The 20,899-nt window shown below is 36.1% G+C and overlaps 1 protein-coding gene across 2 annotated transcripts in view; it reads right to left on the bottom strand.

Moving 5' to 3' along the window:
• Positions 1-20,899, bottom strand: part of fibcd1b (fibrinogen C domain containing 1b) — a 113,865-nt gene that overhangs the window by 46,652 nt on the left and 46,314 nt on the right. For both annotated transcript variants that reach the window (XM_058382472.1, XM_058382471.1), the window contains 2 exons: positions 15,068-15,227; positions 13,676-13,812 (listed from right to left, as the gene is read on the bottom strand). In XM_058382472.1, the coding sequence (XP_058238455.1) occupies positions 13,676-13,812; positions 15,068-15,227 (297 nt within the window). The remainder of the gene's footprint in view (positions 1-13,675; positions 13,813-15,067; positions 15,228-20,899) is intronic.

Consider the following 20,899-nt stretch of genomic DNA (forward strand, 5'->3'; position numbering starts at 1 on the left):
TGAGAGAGTGTTTGGGCAAACTGAAACTCATGAAACATCACTGGGTGAACAAATGCCCATGAACATGCTCAAAGGAGTTGGCTTTCTATCCCAATCCATTGGTAATTTGTGAGAATTTGCTTTTAGGCAATCTCTCAATTTGTGCTTAAAACATTGGCATGAAAAGACTGATACTCAGAAACAACTAACTAACCAGGCAACAAATTTTATGAGTTAAGGTGTTAAAGTTGCCATATTGATAAAGAACAAATGAAAAAGGTCACATTTTAATGAAAAAGGTTATGCTTTTGATATTAGTTCCCAATATTCATCAGCACAAATTTTCCTTTACAACTTTTTTGGACACATTTACTGACCCAAACTTATGTTGCTAAATTCTAAGATGTGGTTGAATAATATACACAAATCTGACCTACAATAACTTTTTGATCTCTGAATTTGAAAAATATTTGGTCCAAAATCAAATTCAGAGTTGAAATCACAAATAAACTCAGACATGACACAGGAACTCAAAATAAGGAAGCAAGAAATAAACCCAGGGTTTGCAAATTCTGTTTAGTACTGCTAATGATAAAAAGTGAAAACAAAACAAAAAACCCAGAAAAACAAAAACAGACTGTGGACTGTTCACAGGCTTAATTAGCCGGAAAACAAGAAAATGTGTATTATTCAAAATTTTTGGTTAACTTTATCAACCAAGTACAGTCATGAGCAATTTCATTAGAAGGTTGCTCACATTAGGGATATTGATGAGCACTAAAGCTGCTTTGTAGCTTTATGTCTGTTGTTCTATTTTTAATATATAAAAAAAAATCACTGAATAGTCAAGTGACTTTGTATCTCTTTGACCTATTGAGCCCAGACAATCTGTCAGGATCGCTTAGATCTGGGGATCTTGCATTGCTTTCTATGCCCAGGTCCAGACTGAAGCACAGAGCTGATCAAGCTTTTGACATAGCCAGCCTCAAGTTCTGGAACAGCTTGCCGGTATCCGTTAGAACAGCATCATCTCTATTCTGGTTTTTAGAACTCTTACTGCCTTTTAACTCGCCATGACCCTTTTTTCTGTGTGTGTTTTATTCCTGTTATTGTCTGCTGAAATGTGTGAGGTCTGTACTATGCTACTGTTTCCTTATTTTGTTACGCTTGCCTTTGTACAGCATTTTGGTCGACGCTGTGTTGTTTTTAAATGTGATGGATGGACGGACAGATGGATGAATTGATTGAGCCACTTAAGCTACTTGAACTCACAGAATAATAATCATGCAAGTCTATGAACTTTCTATGAACTGTAGGTTCGGAAAAGAGTGAAGAAATCAAGTGAGGGTGCACAAACTTCATACTAGGATACCTGTGTTAACATGACCATTGACAAAATAAAAGTAGATGGAGGAAAATAAAATATATTGTGAAGGTATTTAAAGATTAGTACATGTACATAATCAACTGTACAGAGTGGGCAGAAGAGTAAGTACTGAACTTATACTTATTCATTTATTCTGTTCTAGACATGAACACACACACACACACATGCACATTTTTTTTTTTGAGAAGCAGAATGAAATTGGAGAACCTGATGGAAACCCATGCAGAGATGCAAAACTCCATATAGACAGTAACCTGAGCTAATAATTAAACAGCAGAACCCAAAGGTGTGAGGTGGCAACACTGAAAATCTAATAACAAAAAGGGGATGGAGTCAGAAAAAGTATCGATCAATAAGATGCAGAGAAGCCATTCTTGAGCCTATGGAGATTTCCATAGTGTTCAATTTTTGAGTAATTCTGCAGACAACAAGGGCTGCTCTTTCACTTTCCTACACACACACACACACACTGACATCACACCTGTTACAGAACCCCCACACATGAGCAAAAGCAGCTTGAGGTGTGACTTCCATTTCTGGCCTGATAAAAACCGCACAGCTTCTCACAGCATGCAGCAATTAGCGATCGGTATCCGATCTATTACTGGCAGAGAGGGAGGTGGCATTTTTTAAAAAATGGCACAGGGTTCTGGCACAAGCTTCAACTGGCACTGGTTATTGCTACTTAAGGCTAGGATGAAGGGACAGCAAAAGCAATGGACGCAGTAAAGACAGGGAGAGACGAGACCAGATGGAGGTGAACAGAAGTGACAGAATGAAAACTGTTGAATAGTTTCCTGACATTGCCATATCCTCATCGAGGTTGACTCTGTTCTTTAGTATAGCTGTAAATCCAACAAATATATTATTTTTTTTGTCCCTGGCTTCTCTTTTTATTTCTTGTCAAGGTTCCTTTGCACTATACTGTGTCAACTATGCTTTTCTATATCCTCTATAGAATATGCTCTATAGAATTTCTCTGCCACCATCATCTGATTTTATTCAATTTTTCCTGATTTTCATTCGATATACTGTATATAGGACAACATTCTATGTTATTTCAATATCAATCCCATTTTGTGTACATATTGGACATACTGTATGAATTTGTCAGTAGGATCAAAGTGGATAAATCATAAATCTCTGGATTCTTGAGCTGTTTGTCGTGTTTTGTGTGTGTGTGTCTTATTGTTACTGTTCAGTCAGCTCAGACAATGCTCAGTCATCTATAAAATGCTCTCTCTCTCTCTCTCTCTCTCTCTCTGTCTCAATCTTTTTATCATCAGAATACTACACTTTTTCATCCAAAAATGGCAGAAATAAACTTTAAAAAATATGAAGAGATTTCCGAAAGAGATTAGAAAACAAGTCTTTTTTAAAAAAAATTGTTTTAGAAGTTACATAATTGCAAGCTTCCATCCACTATATTTCCCATGTTATTGGCAGCAATTTCTATTGACTTCTACATGGAATTTTACTTCTTTCTTTTCCCTTTTATAGTGTGTGATGTGGGAAATGTGGGAAATTCTAAATAAAGCTTAACCCAACAAAATCTCAGTGCTTCCTGTTTACAACCAGACTCCAGTAAGACTGAGAAAATGCTTCAAAACAATTTGGACCACGATCTGTCACTTCATCAAGAAATAGTAAAGCTGCTTCATTTCTCAAATAAATAAATAAATAAATAAAAGTATTGCACTAGCATGTTCTATGACCAGAAAATGCAGGTATGACCTCTAGACAGGAAATGCAGGCATAACCTCTAGACAGGAAATGCAGGCATGACCTCTAGAAAAGAATAAAATCTACAGAATGTGGAACAAGCAATGCAGACGGTCACACAAATTTAAGAATCTATTGTTTGTCATGTCTCTGCTGGAATCTGCATCAATCTCTATAGCCCAGAATGCACCACAAATGACTAACATGGACTCCTTGAACTACAACACACACTAAACGCACAGTGGGTGTGTCTCAATCAGATGTCTAGTTCCCTAGGTGGTGAATCTGTATATTATGTACACAGCTTTAGGCACTAATAAGGATTCTGACTCACTACACATTAGGACACTGATGACTCAATTTCCTTCAATGTTCTAATTTCCTCATCAATCACTGTAAAAAAAAAATAAAGTTTTATATATCATGTAACTTTGTTAGCTTAATAACATATGTTTTTGTCTTTGTACTTCAAGCCAGATTGTAGACTAGCTAGAATATGTTTTTAAAATCATTAACCACTTGAAAGTCATTTGACTCAAACACACCATATACTGTATAGAACTTCAAATTTCAGAGCCACAACAATGATAACAAGATTTTGTAGACAAAATTAGTTTAGAGTTTTTCTGGTAGGTTTTTTTTTTTTTTGATCTGAGAAAAAATATATTTTGTAGAAAATATGACATCATGTCCAGTTCATTTTTGCAATGCACTGTGGTATTTTTAGGAAGAGAATGTTCCAGGTTTTACACTGGAAGGATTTTGCGATTGAGAAAGACAGCCCTTAAAATGACTGACTACTGAACTAGGAAGTGATCGAGATGCACCCATGTCCCAGTCACCATCAACTGATCACACACCTGTCCTCAACCACCAACTCAGATACTGTATACAAGCACACTCCAAACACACACACTGCAAAGTATCCAGACAGCTCTGTTTTCACAACTGTTTATTATGGTTGCTATTCGTGGCTCCCTTTTGAGGGAACTCGACAATGCGTCATGGCATTGAAGCTATGGGAATCGTTAGACGCAGAGTCTCATTCCCTTTCTCAGGAAACAGGGTTACATAGGTAACCTGAGACAGTTTTGGTTCTGGAATTGTGTGATTTTGTCTTCATCTATGCCATCCTGTTTGTTCAGCAACTGACCTCATGTCTCTCTCTACCTTTTTTACATCTAGTGTTTTGGATTAGTTTTTAATAAAACCATCAAACATCCATCAAATATTACTCAGTTGAAGTTAATACCACTATCCAATTCCACTTCCTTCCTTCCTTCCTTCTTTTGATCTATTTCATTCCTTCATCCTATGCTTCTTTAGATCTCCTTCCTTCCTTCCTTCCTTCCTTCCTTCCTTCCTTCCTTCCTTCCTTCCTTCCTTCCTTCCTTCCATCCATCCATCTTCCCTTTGATCTATTTCATTCATGCAATTATCTAATCATCCAACTGCATTTCAGCAGTGCAGTGAATAGAATCATGCAGGTACATGTCAAGATCTTAAGGTAATGTATACACCCTCAACTTCAGAACTGGGGACTAAATGTCATCTTAAGTCATCCATGACTTGGACATGGTTATTGGTGCCAGACTGCTGTAACACACACACACACACACACACACACACACACACACAGACAGACAACCTGCAGTAAGTGTAGTGATGATTTCAACATAGTGAACCAGTGCTTGAATTTTACTGGAATAAAATGTAACAATCAAGGTTGAAGAATTTACATATAAAGCCCCTCAACCCCCACCATGTTTATTTTGTAGGCCACGCCCACTTAGACTTTAAATTTGAATACAGGTACGGATATGAATATTTGGGGACTAATGAGACTTGCATTGAATTACACTCTTCCTATCTACACTAATGTGGGTAGAAATAAATAGTGTATTGACGCACTGACTTGGGTCTTGGCAGGCAATAATGCATGAACATTTTCGGACCAAGCACATTTAAAAATGAGTGCAAAAAGTAAAGCTGACACACAACCTCAAAGTTAGTATGAACCAGATTCTTTCTTTCTTGCTTTCTTTCTTGCTTTTCTCCTTTCAGGAGACCTCTATTGTAACGTGCCCTGAAAAACTTCACTTTTATTTACAGGACACAAATTAATGGGATTGTGCTATCTGTGCAAATACTATAGATTTTCTATGCCAACAGTTACCACTATCTCCCCCCACCCTCTCTCTCTTTCTCACACACACACACAAACACACACACACACACACAATTGTCTTATTATCCTTTAGAGAACCTTCGCCTGACATAATTATTAATGAATCTAAATGATGCTACCCTACACCTACATCTAACCCTTCTCATAAATAAAAGCTGTAAAAAAAAGTTTGGTCTCTCAAGGTCATAATATCTGTCAACATTAATATTACACACACACACACACACACACAATTCCTTTAACAAGCCAAATGACACAGAAAGAAAATCAGTCCATGAAATCAGGTTTCAGAGGTAATGCAGTATCTCTCAATCTTGTTTTTTTCCTCCCACAATAATAAATGTGATACTGATTAAAGGATCTATAATTTAATCTAAGACGGAGTTCTTATTGACTTTTCAGCCTGAACGGTAATGAAGCCAGGATATTTTGTCATCCATGTAATCAAGTCAAACCTGAAAAAAGTAACCGCATTCTCTTATTTGCGCATCTGATAAAGCAATAAAAGCAAACTAATAATGCAAACCATAATTTGTAAGACTGAGGAGATTGAGATGGGGCAAATAGCAGCTGAGAATTTAATATTTTAAATGTCTTTTGTTGAGTCTATGAGATACTGTCTAGAAGGAACTATTGCAAAATTACTGACGACCTCTTGTAGAGATATATAAAATATTGGTGTTTTTATATGAATTTTATATGAATTTGCTTAATAAAAAAAAAAGTAAAATCTGACAAACTGTGATTTTCCCATGCTTATAAGTCCACACCATACACACATACACTGTATTAAGCTTGCTAGTCTGATGACTGATTTCGCTAAGTGCAGACTTAGTTAGCACATGTACAGTATGAGTGTATGGAATCCTGAGAAAACCTGTGAGTAGGCCCATGTTATGAGTAACTGATTTTATTCAGAATGTGGCACTTGCAGCAGTTATTCATTGCCCACACATATATCTTTATCTTTTCTTTTCATGCTCATTGAGTCATCACAATACTAGTTTTCTATCTCTCCCACACATATTGATAACAGAAGCGCAACAAACCTTCAAAATTCCTCCCATCAAAGCTACTATTTACAATCAGTCACCAGTGACAAATGAAGATTGAAGCACTTCTTCTCCATTTGTGTTTGGGAAGTAAATATGTCATTTATTTTGTGTGTGTAGTTTTGAAGGTTTATGGTTTTGTAAGTTTAAGAACTAGCTAGCTTGTGCAAACGTAGCTGGATATAATATGAATAGGTGTGAGTGTTGGCCTATAGTATAATGGGGTAGCTTTGAGCATTGGGCACAGTTGTCACCCATTTAGCCATCAGTTTAGTTGCTAGTAGCATACTACAGAATACATAGAGGAACGTTTCACACTTGAAGCGGAGTTAGCAGTTTTTTTTACCCAGGTTTGTGATACCCTGCTCTGAGGCAATGTTAACAGCACTTTTCTAGGAACAAACCCTGTATTTTGGTGTCAACAAAATACTACCAACAGACACCCAATCAGAAACTGAAGAGCGTGCACCTCAAATCAGATAAAAACCAGGACATAGCAACACTTAACAAACATGTCTCAGTAGCAGCATGTGGCAAAACATCACAAGCATCAAGAATATCAAGTAAGTGTGTGCCATAGTGAGGAGAAATACATGACACTGAAATATTAGATAAAGTCGAATATCAATGAATGTCTGCTCAGTGACATGACAAAAGTAAAAAGGCCCAAAAAAGATTAGAAATCTGTGAAAGTTAACAATACCTGCTTGGTGCAGAATGGCACACCTGACCTTTTCTTTTTCCCTCAAAGATGCGAAAGCGTCAGACAATGCTGTATTTATCCGATCACAGTTTTTGACATCTCAAGTACACAAATATGGACTCAGGGTTGAGGGTGCGAAAAAACAGATTATGAATAGCCAGGATTAATTGTTAACCTCAGTCAAAGTATGAGCAGGATTCTGATTTACAATAATCCAGGGTGAACTATTTCAAGTGTGAAAAGGTGTTCAATTTTTGCCAATGTTTTGAGTTAACTTGAACCTCTATGTTAAAATTTCAGTCTTAACCTTAGTAATATTACCATCATTTGTCATTTATAAGTATATATTTCACCATAATTAACTACTTTAACACTCACAAGTGAAATACCTTCCATTTTGTAGGCTTATTTCCTTGTTGCTTTTGGTATTAATTCAGTTGGTACAAGAGAAAGCTGTATATTTCTGTAATCAGTATTCACATACAAATTGTATAGGCGCACATGAAAGCACTGTTAATCTTTGAAATATTTTGCTAGATAATAGGAGTATCTGCATTGTCATTTTAAAAGTGACTTGTTAGTTTGGCATATCTAATCGGGATAGGCCAATTTATTTATTGAGATTTAATAGATGATATATAAATCATTATCTTTTATCATAGGTAGAGGTTACGGTTAGTTAAAACGGACCTATACTGCTAAGGGAATAACACATATCTAACACTAATTTAATATTTCTCGTAAAGTTCAACACATGATGCAATGTTTCATGACCAGCCTCTTTCTTTTAATGTACAGAAGATGAAGCCAATAATTCAGACAGAGGATGAGTCCAGACTTCTTTGCACATATTGTTTGACCGTTCCCCTTTCACTGGCAAAACAGTTTCAGGCCCAATAAAATGCTAAGGATGCTAAGAAGTCATTCTACTCACTAAGGTCCTTCAATGAGCAGCATCAGACAAATAAATAATATCACTCTTGTTCTAGTTCCAGTATGATGGCAGATCTGGCAGGATTGATCTAAACAGGGAACCTCCTTAACCACCATGCTGAGAAGATCTCCCACTGTGTCTGTGATGTCTGTTCCGCCGACTGGTTCTGTCTGAAAAACATGATAAATATGGCCTCACTCAAGTTTCGAATCCACTTGTTTCTATGTGCTAATAAATTAAGAATCTGAGATTTCTAGGATGCTTTTCTTATTATTGGTTATAACTGTAACTTATTAGGGTTAAATAAGTGGAAATAGTACTAGAGAGGGAGACATGAAAAATATTAGGCAAAAATATTTTAAAAAATTAAGGCATTTTCCTCAGTCTGATTGGAGTGAGTGGCAGGTTTCTTTCAGTGCTTGTGATGGGTTGTCTATAACAATCTGTTTTAAATGTGATGATCTGTAGATTTCTCTCTATGCCAGTTACTCTAATAATGGTAAGATAAGGATTATTGCATGCTCTCCTTTTTTAAAAAAAAAAGAAGTCTATATCTTGGAAGGCTAATGACATTCTCTTTGACTCAAGTCGGCTTCTTTTCATCAAGGTTAACAATCATCAAGAACAGCTACGGGTGTACTCAACCTTTTTTTTTTTTTACCACTTAATTTGGTCTTGGTCACTTCCCACCTACTCTGCTCTATTATATGATAGCTACCAGGAAGATAAGGGCTGACACAAGCTTCATCCATGAGGGTGTAGGTGCAGGTTTTCATTCCAACCAAGCAGAAACCACATCTGAGTCTAAAGAAAGCCAATATCGACTGATTAAACAGGTGGAATCAGGTGTGGCTCCTGCTTGATTGGTATGAAAACCTGCACCCTCACCGGACCTTTGTGAATAAGATTGGACTCCCCTGCTTTAGAGGAAGTCTTTATTTGTCACAGATACATTACAACACAGTAAAATACCTTTCAGAGTTATTCAGAGCAAAGGTTCACACATGATTGAGCGCCCCTGGAGCATAGAGGGTTAAGGACCTTCTCAATGTCCCAACAGTGGCAGCTTGGAGGTACTGGGCTTGAACCCCTGACCTTCCAATCAGGACACCAGACGCTTAAACACTGGCACCACTGCCACCTCAAATTTAAAGCCAGACAGCAGACACAAGAGCATGCAGTATCACCAGGCAACGTAACACATTTTATGGAAAATCGCTATCTGCCCTCTTCCACATACATGATGACTATTATTGGCTACTGTCACTGTAATTGACAGGGGATTTTTGATTTTTAGACCAACATTGCCAGGATTCAAACTTACAATCCCCAGACAATAATGCAAATGATTTTCTGCTGCACCACTTGTGAGAACCCCTCTTGAATTTTAAGCTTGCTTGTCAGAAATACGCACCATGTTTCTGTAAGCTGGGCAAGAAGAGCTTCTTCTTTCTCTAGACTAAGCCTTGATATGTCCATGTTTCCAAAATGTCATACTTCTGTGCTCTTGTTAAAGTCATTCTTTTATTATTCTACACTGTATTCCCAGCTTCAGTGCTGTACCTAACGTTATATAAAGAAAAAAAAAAGAGTATATGTATGTCTGACCTACTCTCACAATTCTCTCTTAAGCTTCACTCTCAGGTTCTCTATCTGATGAGTCATCTTGTGAGAAGTACATATGAAGCTCTGCCACCTAGGAGTTAAAGTAATAAAAGATTAATGGCAAACTAATTATGTCCAATTATGTATTGTCCAAATATGTTTTATGTTCTATACATTTATTTTATTACATTTTGTGTTTGTATATATTATGTTAACAATGGCTAAACCATAGAATAAATGGCATCATTATAGAAAAGCTGTTTGAGTGTGTATTGAAGATTGAAGAAGGTAAAAAGACAGTTCACTTTAATTGATGGTCAAGCTGTGATTTACACTAACTCTGGTTCGGAAGGCGCAACAGAGTCTTTACTTCCTAAGGAGATTGAAGAAAGTTCACCAATCCCCCAAGATCCTGACCAACTTTTACCGCTGCATCACTGAGAGCATCTTGACGAGCTCCATCACAGTGTGATATGGCAGCTCCATGGTGTGTGAAAAGAAATCATTGCAAAGGGTTGTGAAAACCCCCGCCCAACGCATCAACGGCACCCAACTACCTGCCATTGAGTCTCTTCACCACAGTAGATGTCTGCGCAGAGCACACAAAATAATCAAGGACTCCTCCCACCCGAGTCAACCTCCTTCCATCCAGGAGGAGATACAGGTCCATCCTCACCAGAACCAGCAGCTTTAGGGCCAGCTATTTTTCCTTCAACCATAAATCTACTGAACTCTACACTACACCGCTAGGACACTCATGTCTTACTACACTTACCACTTTACAGTTCTGCTCCACCCTGTACATTCACAATATTTTTCACTGTTATACATTCTGTTATAATATATTTTCTCTCTGTATAATATAATTAATGTACATATTGTCCATTTCATAGATTACACCTAGTTTTTTTATCTATCTGTCTATCTATTTATATACATTTATATATACTATATTTATACATACTATATACTATCTGTATATTATCTGGTACTGTTGTACATACATTGTACATAATGCACACATTTTTAGCACAGTTATAATTACACCTGTCACTTTATCTGCTGTAAATACTACTTGCACATACTTCTCTATGCACACTCTGACATAGCCTTATTTATCGATGTACATATTTGCATATTTATCTGCACTTGTTCATTTGCACAGTTTCCACGATTTGCACTTCTGGTAGATGCTAAACAGCATTTCGTTGCTATGTACCTGTACTCTTCAATGACAATAAAGTGCGATTTCTCCCATTTGGCCATTAGACTGGTGATATCACTTCATATGATCTTAGCAGAAAGCCAAAAGCTGTTATATAGCGAGAAAAGCGAGCTTATATCACTTGTGAAAGTATCTGAGCTCCAATGTGGCAGAGGCAGGTGTGTCTGAAATCTGATAACACTGCTGTGAGTACAAAAGGATTTAAGACAGTGCCTGTGGATGACAAGATATTCTCACAGGTTGCGCCTAATTAGTTTGAACTCACCAGCCCACTGACAGATCCTAAAAAGTTCATGAGCTGCATATAAAAGCCTGCATTTGTTTTAAAAAAAAAAAAAAAAGCTTTACAGGTCATTTCTAACAGTATTTTGCTGCATTTTCATAAAACAGAAACAGGCTGTATCTTTTACAAAAGGGCAAAATATATATTCTGTAAATATACCAAAGTTTTTTGCAGCCATTTTAAGTACCAGAAGTTTCTAAGTCTAGTAAATTCATTTTAGCTTCTCTCCAACGTTTAATGTGATGATGGTAACGGACTTTTGTGCCTGTACTGTGAACAAACTTGATTTGCCAGTGGAAACAAAACCCAGAAACAATGTGTTTTTAAGCTTTGGTGTTTTTTCAAGCATTTGATGCCTGTGACGCAGGATAAATGTGACGTGCAAAGACGGAGAAATAATCCAAATAATCTGACATTTGTGTCTGTGACAAGGGTGATAGATAGATAGATAGATAGATAGATAGATAGATAGATAGATAGATAGATAGATAGATAGATAGATAGATAGATAGATAGATAGATAGATAGATAGATTTTATTGATCCCTGTAACACAAATTCTTACAGAAGTTTATTCAGTAAAAAGATACAACCCGCACACGCACAACCAAAAAATGTAAAATCTACAATAACATACAAAACTATAAGACTAAGAAGAAAGAAGAAAACCTTCAACTTAAAATACAATACGTTAAATGAAACATAGTAGTGCAGATATGAAACACAAGTTGTGGATTTAGTCATATTTACATCAGTATTTACATCACAGTACACATGTGTAAACTGGCAGTAGATAATGTTAATCACCTGTCGCACACAGGTAAGCTTTTGTGAATGAGAGTGTGAGAAGACAGATAATAATTGTTCGTCTGAGTATTAATAGGGTAAACCAATCATTTTTGGAACTCTTTGTAAGCATTTTCACCTTGTTTCCATGATGGGTTTCCTTGAAATGTAGAATAAAAATGTGTAAATCTCATGCAAGAGTATCTTCTTTGCATTTCCTATTGTCACTAAAGTTATGAAAAATTAAGGAAAATTATATTTTTAATTATTTAATGACCAGCATATCAATTAAGATGTACAGTATAAAACTCAGTAAGTACAGTATTTCAAAAACTACTCACTGACTAAGAGTTCCATCTCGTGCTGTTGCTATCCAGCTTTAGTAGACTTAAATTTACACTTTATATTATCCAACTTTATAGTTGAAAGAATTTAAACCCTACACTGACATCCTCAAAGTAATAACTTATTTAAATTTTGTATGCAGTATTTTTTTAAATTATAACCTGGAAAATAGGTGCAATAATTTACACAAATTATATTGAATTTCTAATGACAGTTTCTAATGGCATCAGCAATATCCAAGTATATGTTATAAGAATATTCTAGAAAACTAGTCTTTTTACTGTGCTTCAAGAAAAAGAAATTTAACTGATGCTGTGATCTGTATAGTTCATGTCACCTGCTTTTGTTAATGTTATAACAACATGTGAGTTTGTACCTGTTCTTGTCTCCTCCCCCATCCTGTCATTGGTCTGTTACTGTCATTGGTGTGTACCTGTTCAGTGCTTAGCCTTTAATTAGTTTGTCTATTTATTGATTGCTGCAATCAGGCAAACACTTCCACAGTCTGATGGCTGTAACTAAGAGGCTCAGGAAGAGCTTCTTCCCTCAGGCCATCAGACTCCTTAACACGAACATGTCCATCTCATCCATCCATCCATGCATCCTTCCATGCATCCTTCCATCCATCCATCCATCCATCCATCAATCCATCCATCCATTCATCACATCCACATTATTTACTTTATTGAAACTGCACTTTACTATTACTACATGCAACTCACCTGCTTGTTAATATTTCACTTTCCATTCAATATATATAATATAATTATATAATATATATAATATATTGGCACATTCTGTATCATTACTACATTTAACATAATAGTACATCATGCTACTAGAGTTAAACATATTGCATATTCATTTTTATTACCTCTTTTTCTTTTTTATTATTTTTATTCATTTTTTTTGGTAAATCTTTGCTATTCATATGCACAGTTTAGGAGGAGTGGCTGGATTTTCTTTTCACTGCAAGTTGTACACTGTTCAGAACTGTGTATGTGACAAATAAAAATCCTGAATATCCTCCTGCTTAGGTCTTATTACATTTTCACCTTGTTTCCTGAGTGACTTGTTTCTGTATTGCACATTCACCTATCTTACAACGCATCTATTTTTATTTGAAAGCTATGGCAACATAATAAGCAAAAATGTCATTATTCAAAACTCTGTGCTTGTTGTTAAGCCATGTACTTAGTCTGAAACCTCTTCTCTCTCTCTCTCTCTCTCTCTCTCTCTCTGATTGCTCATAAACCCTGATTGATTGTTGAGTAGTTTTTTGTGTGGTCAGGTGACTCACTGATATACGTGTGTGTGTGTGTGTGTGTGTGTGTGTTTAGTGGCATAAAAGGTGCATGTTTGTGTGTGTGTGTGGTGAGGGAGAACATCCATGTAGGCAGACAAAGCCATGCAGAACAGATGAAGTATGGCATGTGTAATGTTTGTATGTGTGTGAGAGAGACTCACAGTCCAGCCTCCTCCATCTGTGCTCATATCACAGTAGACCTGAAACCCTGCAGGGTAATGAGTGGGAAACACAGAATATACCCCATTTTCCCGCTGACCACTTGCATGTATATCACTACAGTCACGAGGACGGGAACCTGAGAGAGAGATAGATAGAGAGAGAGAGAGAGAGAGAGAGAGAGAGTACAAGAAAAGAAAGTAGTGCCACTTCAATAAATAAATAAATAAATGAATGAATGAATGAATGAATGAATGAATGAATGAATGAATAAACAAACAAACAAACAAACAAACAAACAAACAAATAAATAAATTTACTAGCACACTTTAGAATCAGTTTTCCATGAAATCATGTTCAGATTTACTGCTTTCCAGATTGTTGCCACGTTAATATTCATTTGATTAAAACACACTTACGAGGCTGAAGAAATTGTAACATGGGTCTGGTCTAATTAGAATGTAGCACAAAATGGTGCATTGTGGGAATGTTCAGAGTCCCATTACATAGGTAGGAGGATTAAACATTATAGAAGGGTTTAAGTGAAACAGGGTTTTCCTGTAGTTATATTCTCCTCTAGAGGGTTCTCCAGATTCCTTTCACCTCCCAACTAGGAGATATAATAAATTACACCTAGAGACAATGTACTAGACTACAGTCATTGGTTTACTCCTGTCACATTACCAGCGATCCTGGGAGAAGCTCTGGATGCACTGCAACCCGAATTCATATAAAGCTATTTCTGATGAAAGTTAATTAACTAAATCACTAAAAAATAAGTTCTGTCTGTCCATGAACTCTTGTTATAAAAAGAACTGCATACACACTTCCACATTAACCATTTATATTTATATCCAGAGAATTGTACAAAACTTGTATCAACTGGATTCATAGTTAAAAAAATAAAATAAAAATCTTTTTACATTTATTTTTGTATGTTTAAAAATTTATATTTGAATTAACTTTTTTAAATATACATGCTTGGTTTAAATTAAGCATATAAACAGAATTTTCTGCTAAGTAAATATCTTAATTAAATAATGATTACATTATAATCATATAATTGCTATTATAATAAAATAATGATAATAAAAAAACACATTATATTAAATACATAACAAAAATATAATTACAATAATAACAGTAATTACAGAATGATTCTTATTGGTTGTGTTATTTAGTTTTCTGTACTAATGGAATTATTAAGTGCATTCAAATATTATTACTATTTTAGACTGAACCACATTTACATCATCTCTTATGTTTCTCAGAAAAAACCCCCCATATAAGTAGGTTAAAAAAATGCATAGATGAATAAACACATAAAAAGCTGATGATGAAAGACAAGTGTAATGTCTGTCACGTACAAATATACAGCCAAAACAAAACTCTACCGTTAGCGCAGCCTTTGATACGAGATCCTCTGACTGGAGCTCTCTGCAGATCAGCTTTCACACGAGCCTTCAAGCCTCCATTCTCTTTCTGCATGGAGTTCAAGGCATCGCTGATCGAGTTCACCACCTTCACCATGTTAAGCTGGCTCTCTGAGAGCAGCTGTAAAATACACACAGACAAACACAGAAAATCAGGTTTAGCCTGTGAAGAGATCAACTTTTATTGGTTTATAAAAGAACAACTTCATCTCTTCAATTTATACCTTTAATGTGTGATAAGTGAATACATGTGTTCAGAATGTGCTTTATCAGGGAAATATAGTAATCATAGTCACAGCAATGACAAAAGAATGGACTGGACTAATCAAGGAAAGAAGCAAAGAATATCCAAAAAAATGTGTTTGTATAAGATTACTAAGCCATAACGTCATGTTTTTGTTCATGTTTCTGCATTGTAAATTTCTAATCTTGTTGCAGTGCTACAACTGAATGAAAAGACTCGCTATTTAAGCTAAAACTCTGTCAAACTTATGTGGGCTGTTTGTAGTTTGTTAATAAAACGCTCAACCTTTGCTCATCTTTACATAGAAGTCTTCACCATACAGATGAATACAGTGAGTTAATCCGATGTACCCACAGAAATCAGTCTCAATGGAGATCCACCCTTGATCTTTACAAGATTGTTTTCAGGCAACGTTGCATATTTAGAGAACTTTAATGCTAATTAATCTGACACATCATAAAAGAGATCACTGGCTTACTACAGAAGCTCTTACTGCAGTAACTGTCAACGTCTAACCCCAGCGAGAGTGTCAATCATCCACCCTGGCCTGCCAGAGCACTCCCTCAAAGCTCTTTTTAGCGCTTAAAAATATGATGCCTCATATAGCAAATGGAATGGCTTAACACTCGCTGTCCTTTTCTCATCAGTCTAGTGCCTTCACATCCTACAGATATTTCCAGACTCAACACTATCATCTTGTTACTATGTAAGAGCATTAGAATGATTGATAATCAGGTACTGTAGTTTTTGATCATCCTCCTAATGGCAAAAAACAGTAACTGTTCACTTCTATCGAAAGCAACAGATTGCACTGAGCTTGCTCTGGCATTTATGAATTTATTTATTTATTTATTTCATTTATGGCATTTATGAATTTAACACTAAATAACTAGCATGTACACATGAAGACCCTCAGTGGACTCATAGAAATGTCCATTAAACTAGACAACATACAGTCAACCCAGCATTTACTAGCTTATAAAAACAAGCAGAAAATTCAATAAAAATACACAAAACCCAATTTAGAATTTCCAATCGAATAGTATAAGCTAACATAAATCATTCTAATAAGAACAAACGGCCAAATCGTACGTCTCTGGTGTGTTTCTATTAGGCGTGCACACGGGTTGATTATTTCTTCTATTATAATACATTTCTTTTGTGAAAATACATAATGTAGTGAATGTGCTGTAAATATGCAGAATGCTGGCCATAAACCTCTTGTGAATAGAATGACAGAGATAAATAAATATTGTTTATCAAGCGCACACAAGCACACAGCATGTCCTTTTCTGCATGTCTGGAGACTGGGTAAATGTTTCTCATATATATATATATATATATATATATATATATATATATATATATATATATATATATATATATATATATATATATATATATATATATAGACAATGAGAAGAACAAGGAGTCTTGAAAGTGATGGTTTTTCCCAACAGAGCTCAGCCCTGGTCTCAACATTACAGAGTCTGTTTGGGGTTGCATGAAGAGACAGAAGGATTTGAGGCAGCCAACATCCAGAGAAGATCTGTGATTAGTTCCCCAAGATGTTCCGAACGACCAACCTGCCTAGAAGAATTACCTTGTACCTTGAAGAATTGATGCTCTTTTGCAGGCAAAGGATGGTCACACCAAATACTGATTTGATTTAGATTTCTCTTCTGTTCATTTACTTTCCCTTTTGTTATCTGATAAAAAATACACTATTAACACTTCTATCTTTCAAAGCATTCTTACTTTACAGCACATTTTCACACCTGCCTAAAACTTTTGCACAGTACTGTATACACACAGCTGTTTTCTCATGGCTCTGTCAGAAGCAAAAAGACATATCCCCCATTCCCTTTAGGGTATATTTTATAAGGTACGTGCATTTATCAAATCAAAGACCTCAACCCATCAGTCTGCTGAACAATGTAAATGACTGAGAGACTGAGTTATAAATGGAGTAGAAAAGGTGTGTGAAATTTCAAAGGAACACATTTCAAAAGCTATGTCTTTATATGGAACAGTCTTCTGCTGTAAGATGCAATTAACACACACACACACACACACACACACACGGCTGTAAAAATAGAAATCTGACCCATTTGAAAAAGAAAATGTACTTGTGTGGGTGTGAGTCCAGTTGTGCTGGGTGTGTCTTATTTAATATAATAAATGAGCTGCCTCTGCTGGTCTTAAATTCGAGTTAGAATGAAGATGAAGGGCCATACACACACACACATGCACACACACACACACACACACACATTCAGGATTAAAACTAGAAGAGAGATACAATGAATGTATGAATAAATAAAGAAACACACCAGCCACTTTATTCCTGCACAACTGCACCTTCATGTTCAATCTGCCAACCATGTGGATGTATTGCTGATCTGGGATTTTCACACACAACTGTCATAAAAGTTTACACAGAATAGCATGGAAAATAAAACCATCATTTCACAGCAGCTCTGTGAGGAGAAATGCCTTGTTGATGAAAGAGGTCAGAGGAGAATGGTCTGACTGGGGCAAGCTGAAAGAAAGTCTATCAATAAACAATCAAAAAACATTTCAGAATGCACAACGCATTAAGCCTTGAGGTGGATGGATCACAGCAGAAGAAGATCACATCAGGGTCAACTCCTGTCAGCCAAGAACAGAGATCTATAGACTTTATAGATGGGTAGTTGAAGTTTGGAAACAAAAAACTTGCATGTCTTTTTCAAACTTCAGGTCTGGAATCACATTTACCAACTTCAGGTCTATAGTAAGTTTGGAAAAACATTGCTTTGTCTTTTACAAGCTTCAGCTCTGTGAAACAAAGTCTATAGTGTCTACAGTATATAGTGAAATTCTACACTCACCAAAACAGGATAGTTTGGAAAAAACACTTTTCAATCTTTAGTTCTGGAGCCTCATTTATAAACCCATGTCTATGCAAAGTTTGTGTCTAAACTGTGTATGCATGTATCTATGCATTGAATGTGATCTATCAAGTGTTGAAGATTGACTAGGATTATGCCTTGTTTGAAGATTTTGCAGTATCATGCAGTATTGTTAAGAGAATGTGTTTTTAGTACCACTGAAAACTGGGAGTGCTGAGAGTGGATAGTGGATCATCAGTTGATTTTGTTTGCCCGGTGAAGCTTTAGTTCATCTCTGTCTTAGGGCATTTGGCTATAAGCCCATTTAAAAATAATTATAGATGGCTTTGGCATTTCTCAACCAACTACATGTTGAATAATGTCACATTTTATGTACCTCCATATCACTCACACTGGAATGCATTACATTCCCAAAATCCACCACTGAAAATGTATTTTCTTTAGGAATGTTCGTTTTTTACCATTATACCATGATTTAAGGGCATTTTGCATGCAAATGGGTGCAGCCATGCAGTTTTCTTGTACATAGGTGGGTCTTAGGCACAAATTTACTACTTGACAAATGAGACCCTGTATTTTGTCAGGTAAAGAGGCTGAGATGGATGCAATTGCAGGTCATTTGGCTTCAAAGTGAAACATTTCAAAGAGGCAGATTCAGGGTTATACAACATTCAGAGGTCAGGTCAGGCAAACATCAAACTTGTTTGAACTTGTTTTCAATTTTCCTTCCACAAAAGTCCTTACACACTGCTCCATTACTGTGTCCCCTCTACTGGCGTCCAGTAGCTGCCCACGGCATATACAACACACTGATGCTTGTCAACTTTGCCAAAAATGGAGGCAGACCACATATTCAAGTGTTACTGAAGACACAATGTTCACAAGCAACAAATTCAGAATTTAGGCAGCTGTGAACAAAGGTGGATGCTGCGGTGATAGCTGGAGCCAAATCATCATCACACCCACCCATATAGTGCATACTGGTTCGATCTCTTTGACAAGTATATAATGCACATCTGTGGCTAAAAAAAAAACACAATTAAAGCCATGATGTCCATTACAATTTGACCCTTACTCTGATCCTTGCCGACTATTCACTTGCTGCCCAATATATCGTACCCTTGTAACTTGTCAGGAGTTTTAAGGTCATTGCTGAACAGTTTATGTATGATAGTCGAATCATGGTATATCTGATTTTAAGTCAACCTGAAAGTATGAGGTTAGAATAAGCAATGACTTGAGTTTATAATTATAATAATATAGGATTTTTTGCTTATTAATATGTATGAGTCTAAAAAGGAAAAATGTTTAAGCAGATTAAATGCCCCTCTGTACTATCCTGCCCTCCTTCTTCAACCTCTCTTATTCTCTTATTTGTAGTCTTATCCCCCATACCTTGCATAACACAGTTCTATACAAACTGTATCAAAGAAACTGGATACTGACTGTTGCATAAACTCCAACACACTCAGGTCTTCAACTTTGTCAAAAATCAGCAAATGCATTCAGGTTGTAATCGCCCTCTATTGCGTAGCTGTTGTATTGTGATTAATAGTTCTCTTTCATTTCTTCTTGGCAGTGTGGTATATGAGTGCAGCAGAGTTAGTGGGTCACAGCTTGCGAGAAACTCAAATAAGAGGCAGTTGTTGTTAATCCTAAATCTTAGGATTAGCACAGATTACACTGGGTGTTTAAGGTGTTGCTAATTCACTTTAGAAAGTACTTTAGGTAACATTGGGTAGCGCAGCACCTTGTAAATCCAATGATTAAAGGAAAGACAGTGGGTAACTACAGGGGTTAGCATCTATGTAATCATACTGAACGATTACAAGATTAGAATAAAAATGTGTATTCGCGTTTGTGATTTACTCCAGTGACAAATAAACGATGGTTTATTGCTTCTGGTGATTGGACTTCAAAGGTTCAAAGTTGTGTTCATTTGTGAAGATAATTTTGATAAACAAAACATCTAAGAATCATACACTTTTGTGGGATTATTGTCTGCAATAATCTAAAAGGCAATGGGAAAAAAATCCTTTTTTTGATGAGGGAACCAACTTGATGCTAACTTCCTGGCTGGCCTACAAACCTTCATCATCCATGCAGCACTCTTTATGCAATGCTATTTTTACTAAAAGATGGTTTGGATATATTATACTGACATATAGTCACCATAGTAACCTTAATTCTGCCATTCTCAATGGCTATACGACTGTATTTTAGTTTGCCAATTTACCTAGTAACTCCTAGCAATTTACCTACTAACTGTATTTTGGATGATATCTTATATCAGCTTTTACTGTAACTAAAGTTAAGTAGCTAGTAGTAAGTAGTAGTCAAGTAGTCAAGAAAGTAGTCAAGTAGCTGTATCCTAGTGACTACAGGTCAATGAAGCTGTGTTAGGATACATTGTCTACATGAATTACCAGAAGATTTTAAATAAAAATCTAGCTGCTTTTGCAAGATACTATAAGTGGGTTGTGCTTGGATTTTTAATCAGAACCATGATCCAAGACATACATCCAAATCCACACAAAAATTGTTCTTTGATGAGAAAATCAAGCTTTATACATAGCCATCCCAGTCGACTTACATAAACCTCATTGGAAAAAAACTAAGAGTATTGAGGAAATGAAAGGAATCTGTTTTCTTCTC

This window comes from Hemibagrus wyckioides, linkage group LG28 (assembly GCF_019097595.1).
Source record: "Hemibagrus wyckioides isolate EC202008001 linkage group LG28, SWU_Hwy_1.0, whole genome shotgun sequence".
Taxonomy (NCBI): Eukaryota; Metazoa; Chordata; class Actinopteri; order Siluriformes; family Bagridae; genus Hemibagrus; species Hemibagrus wyckioides.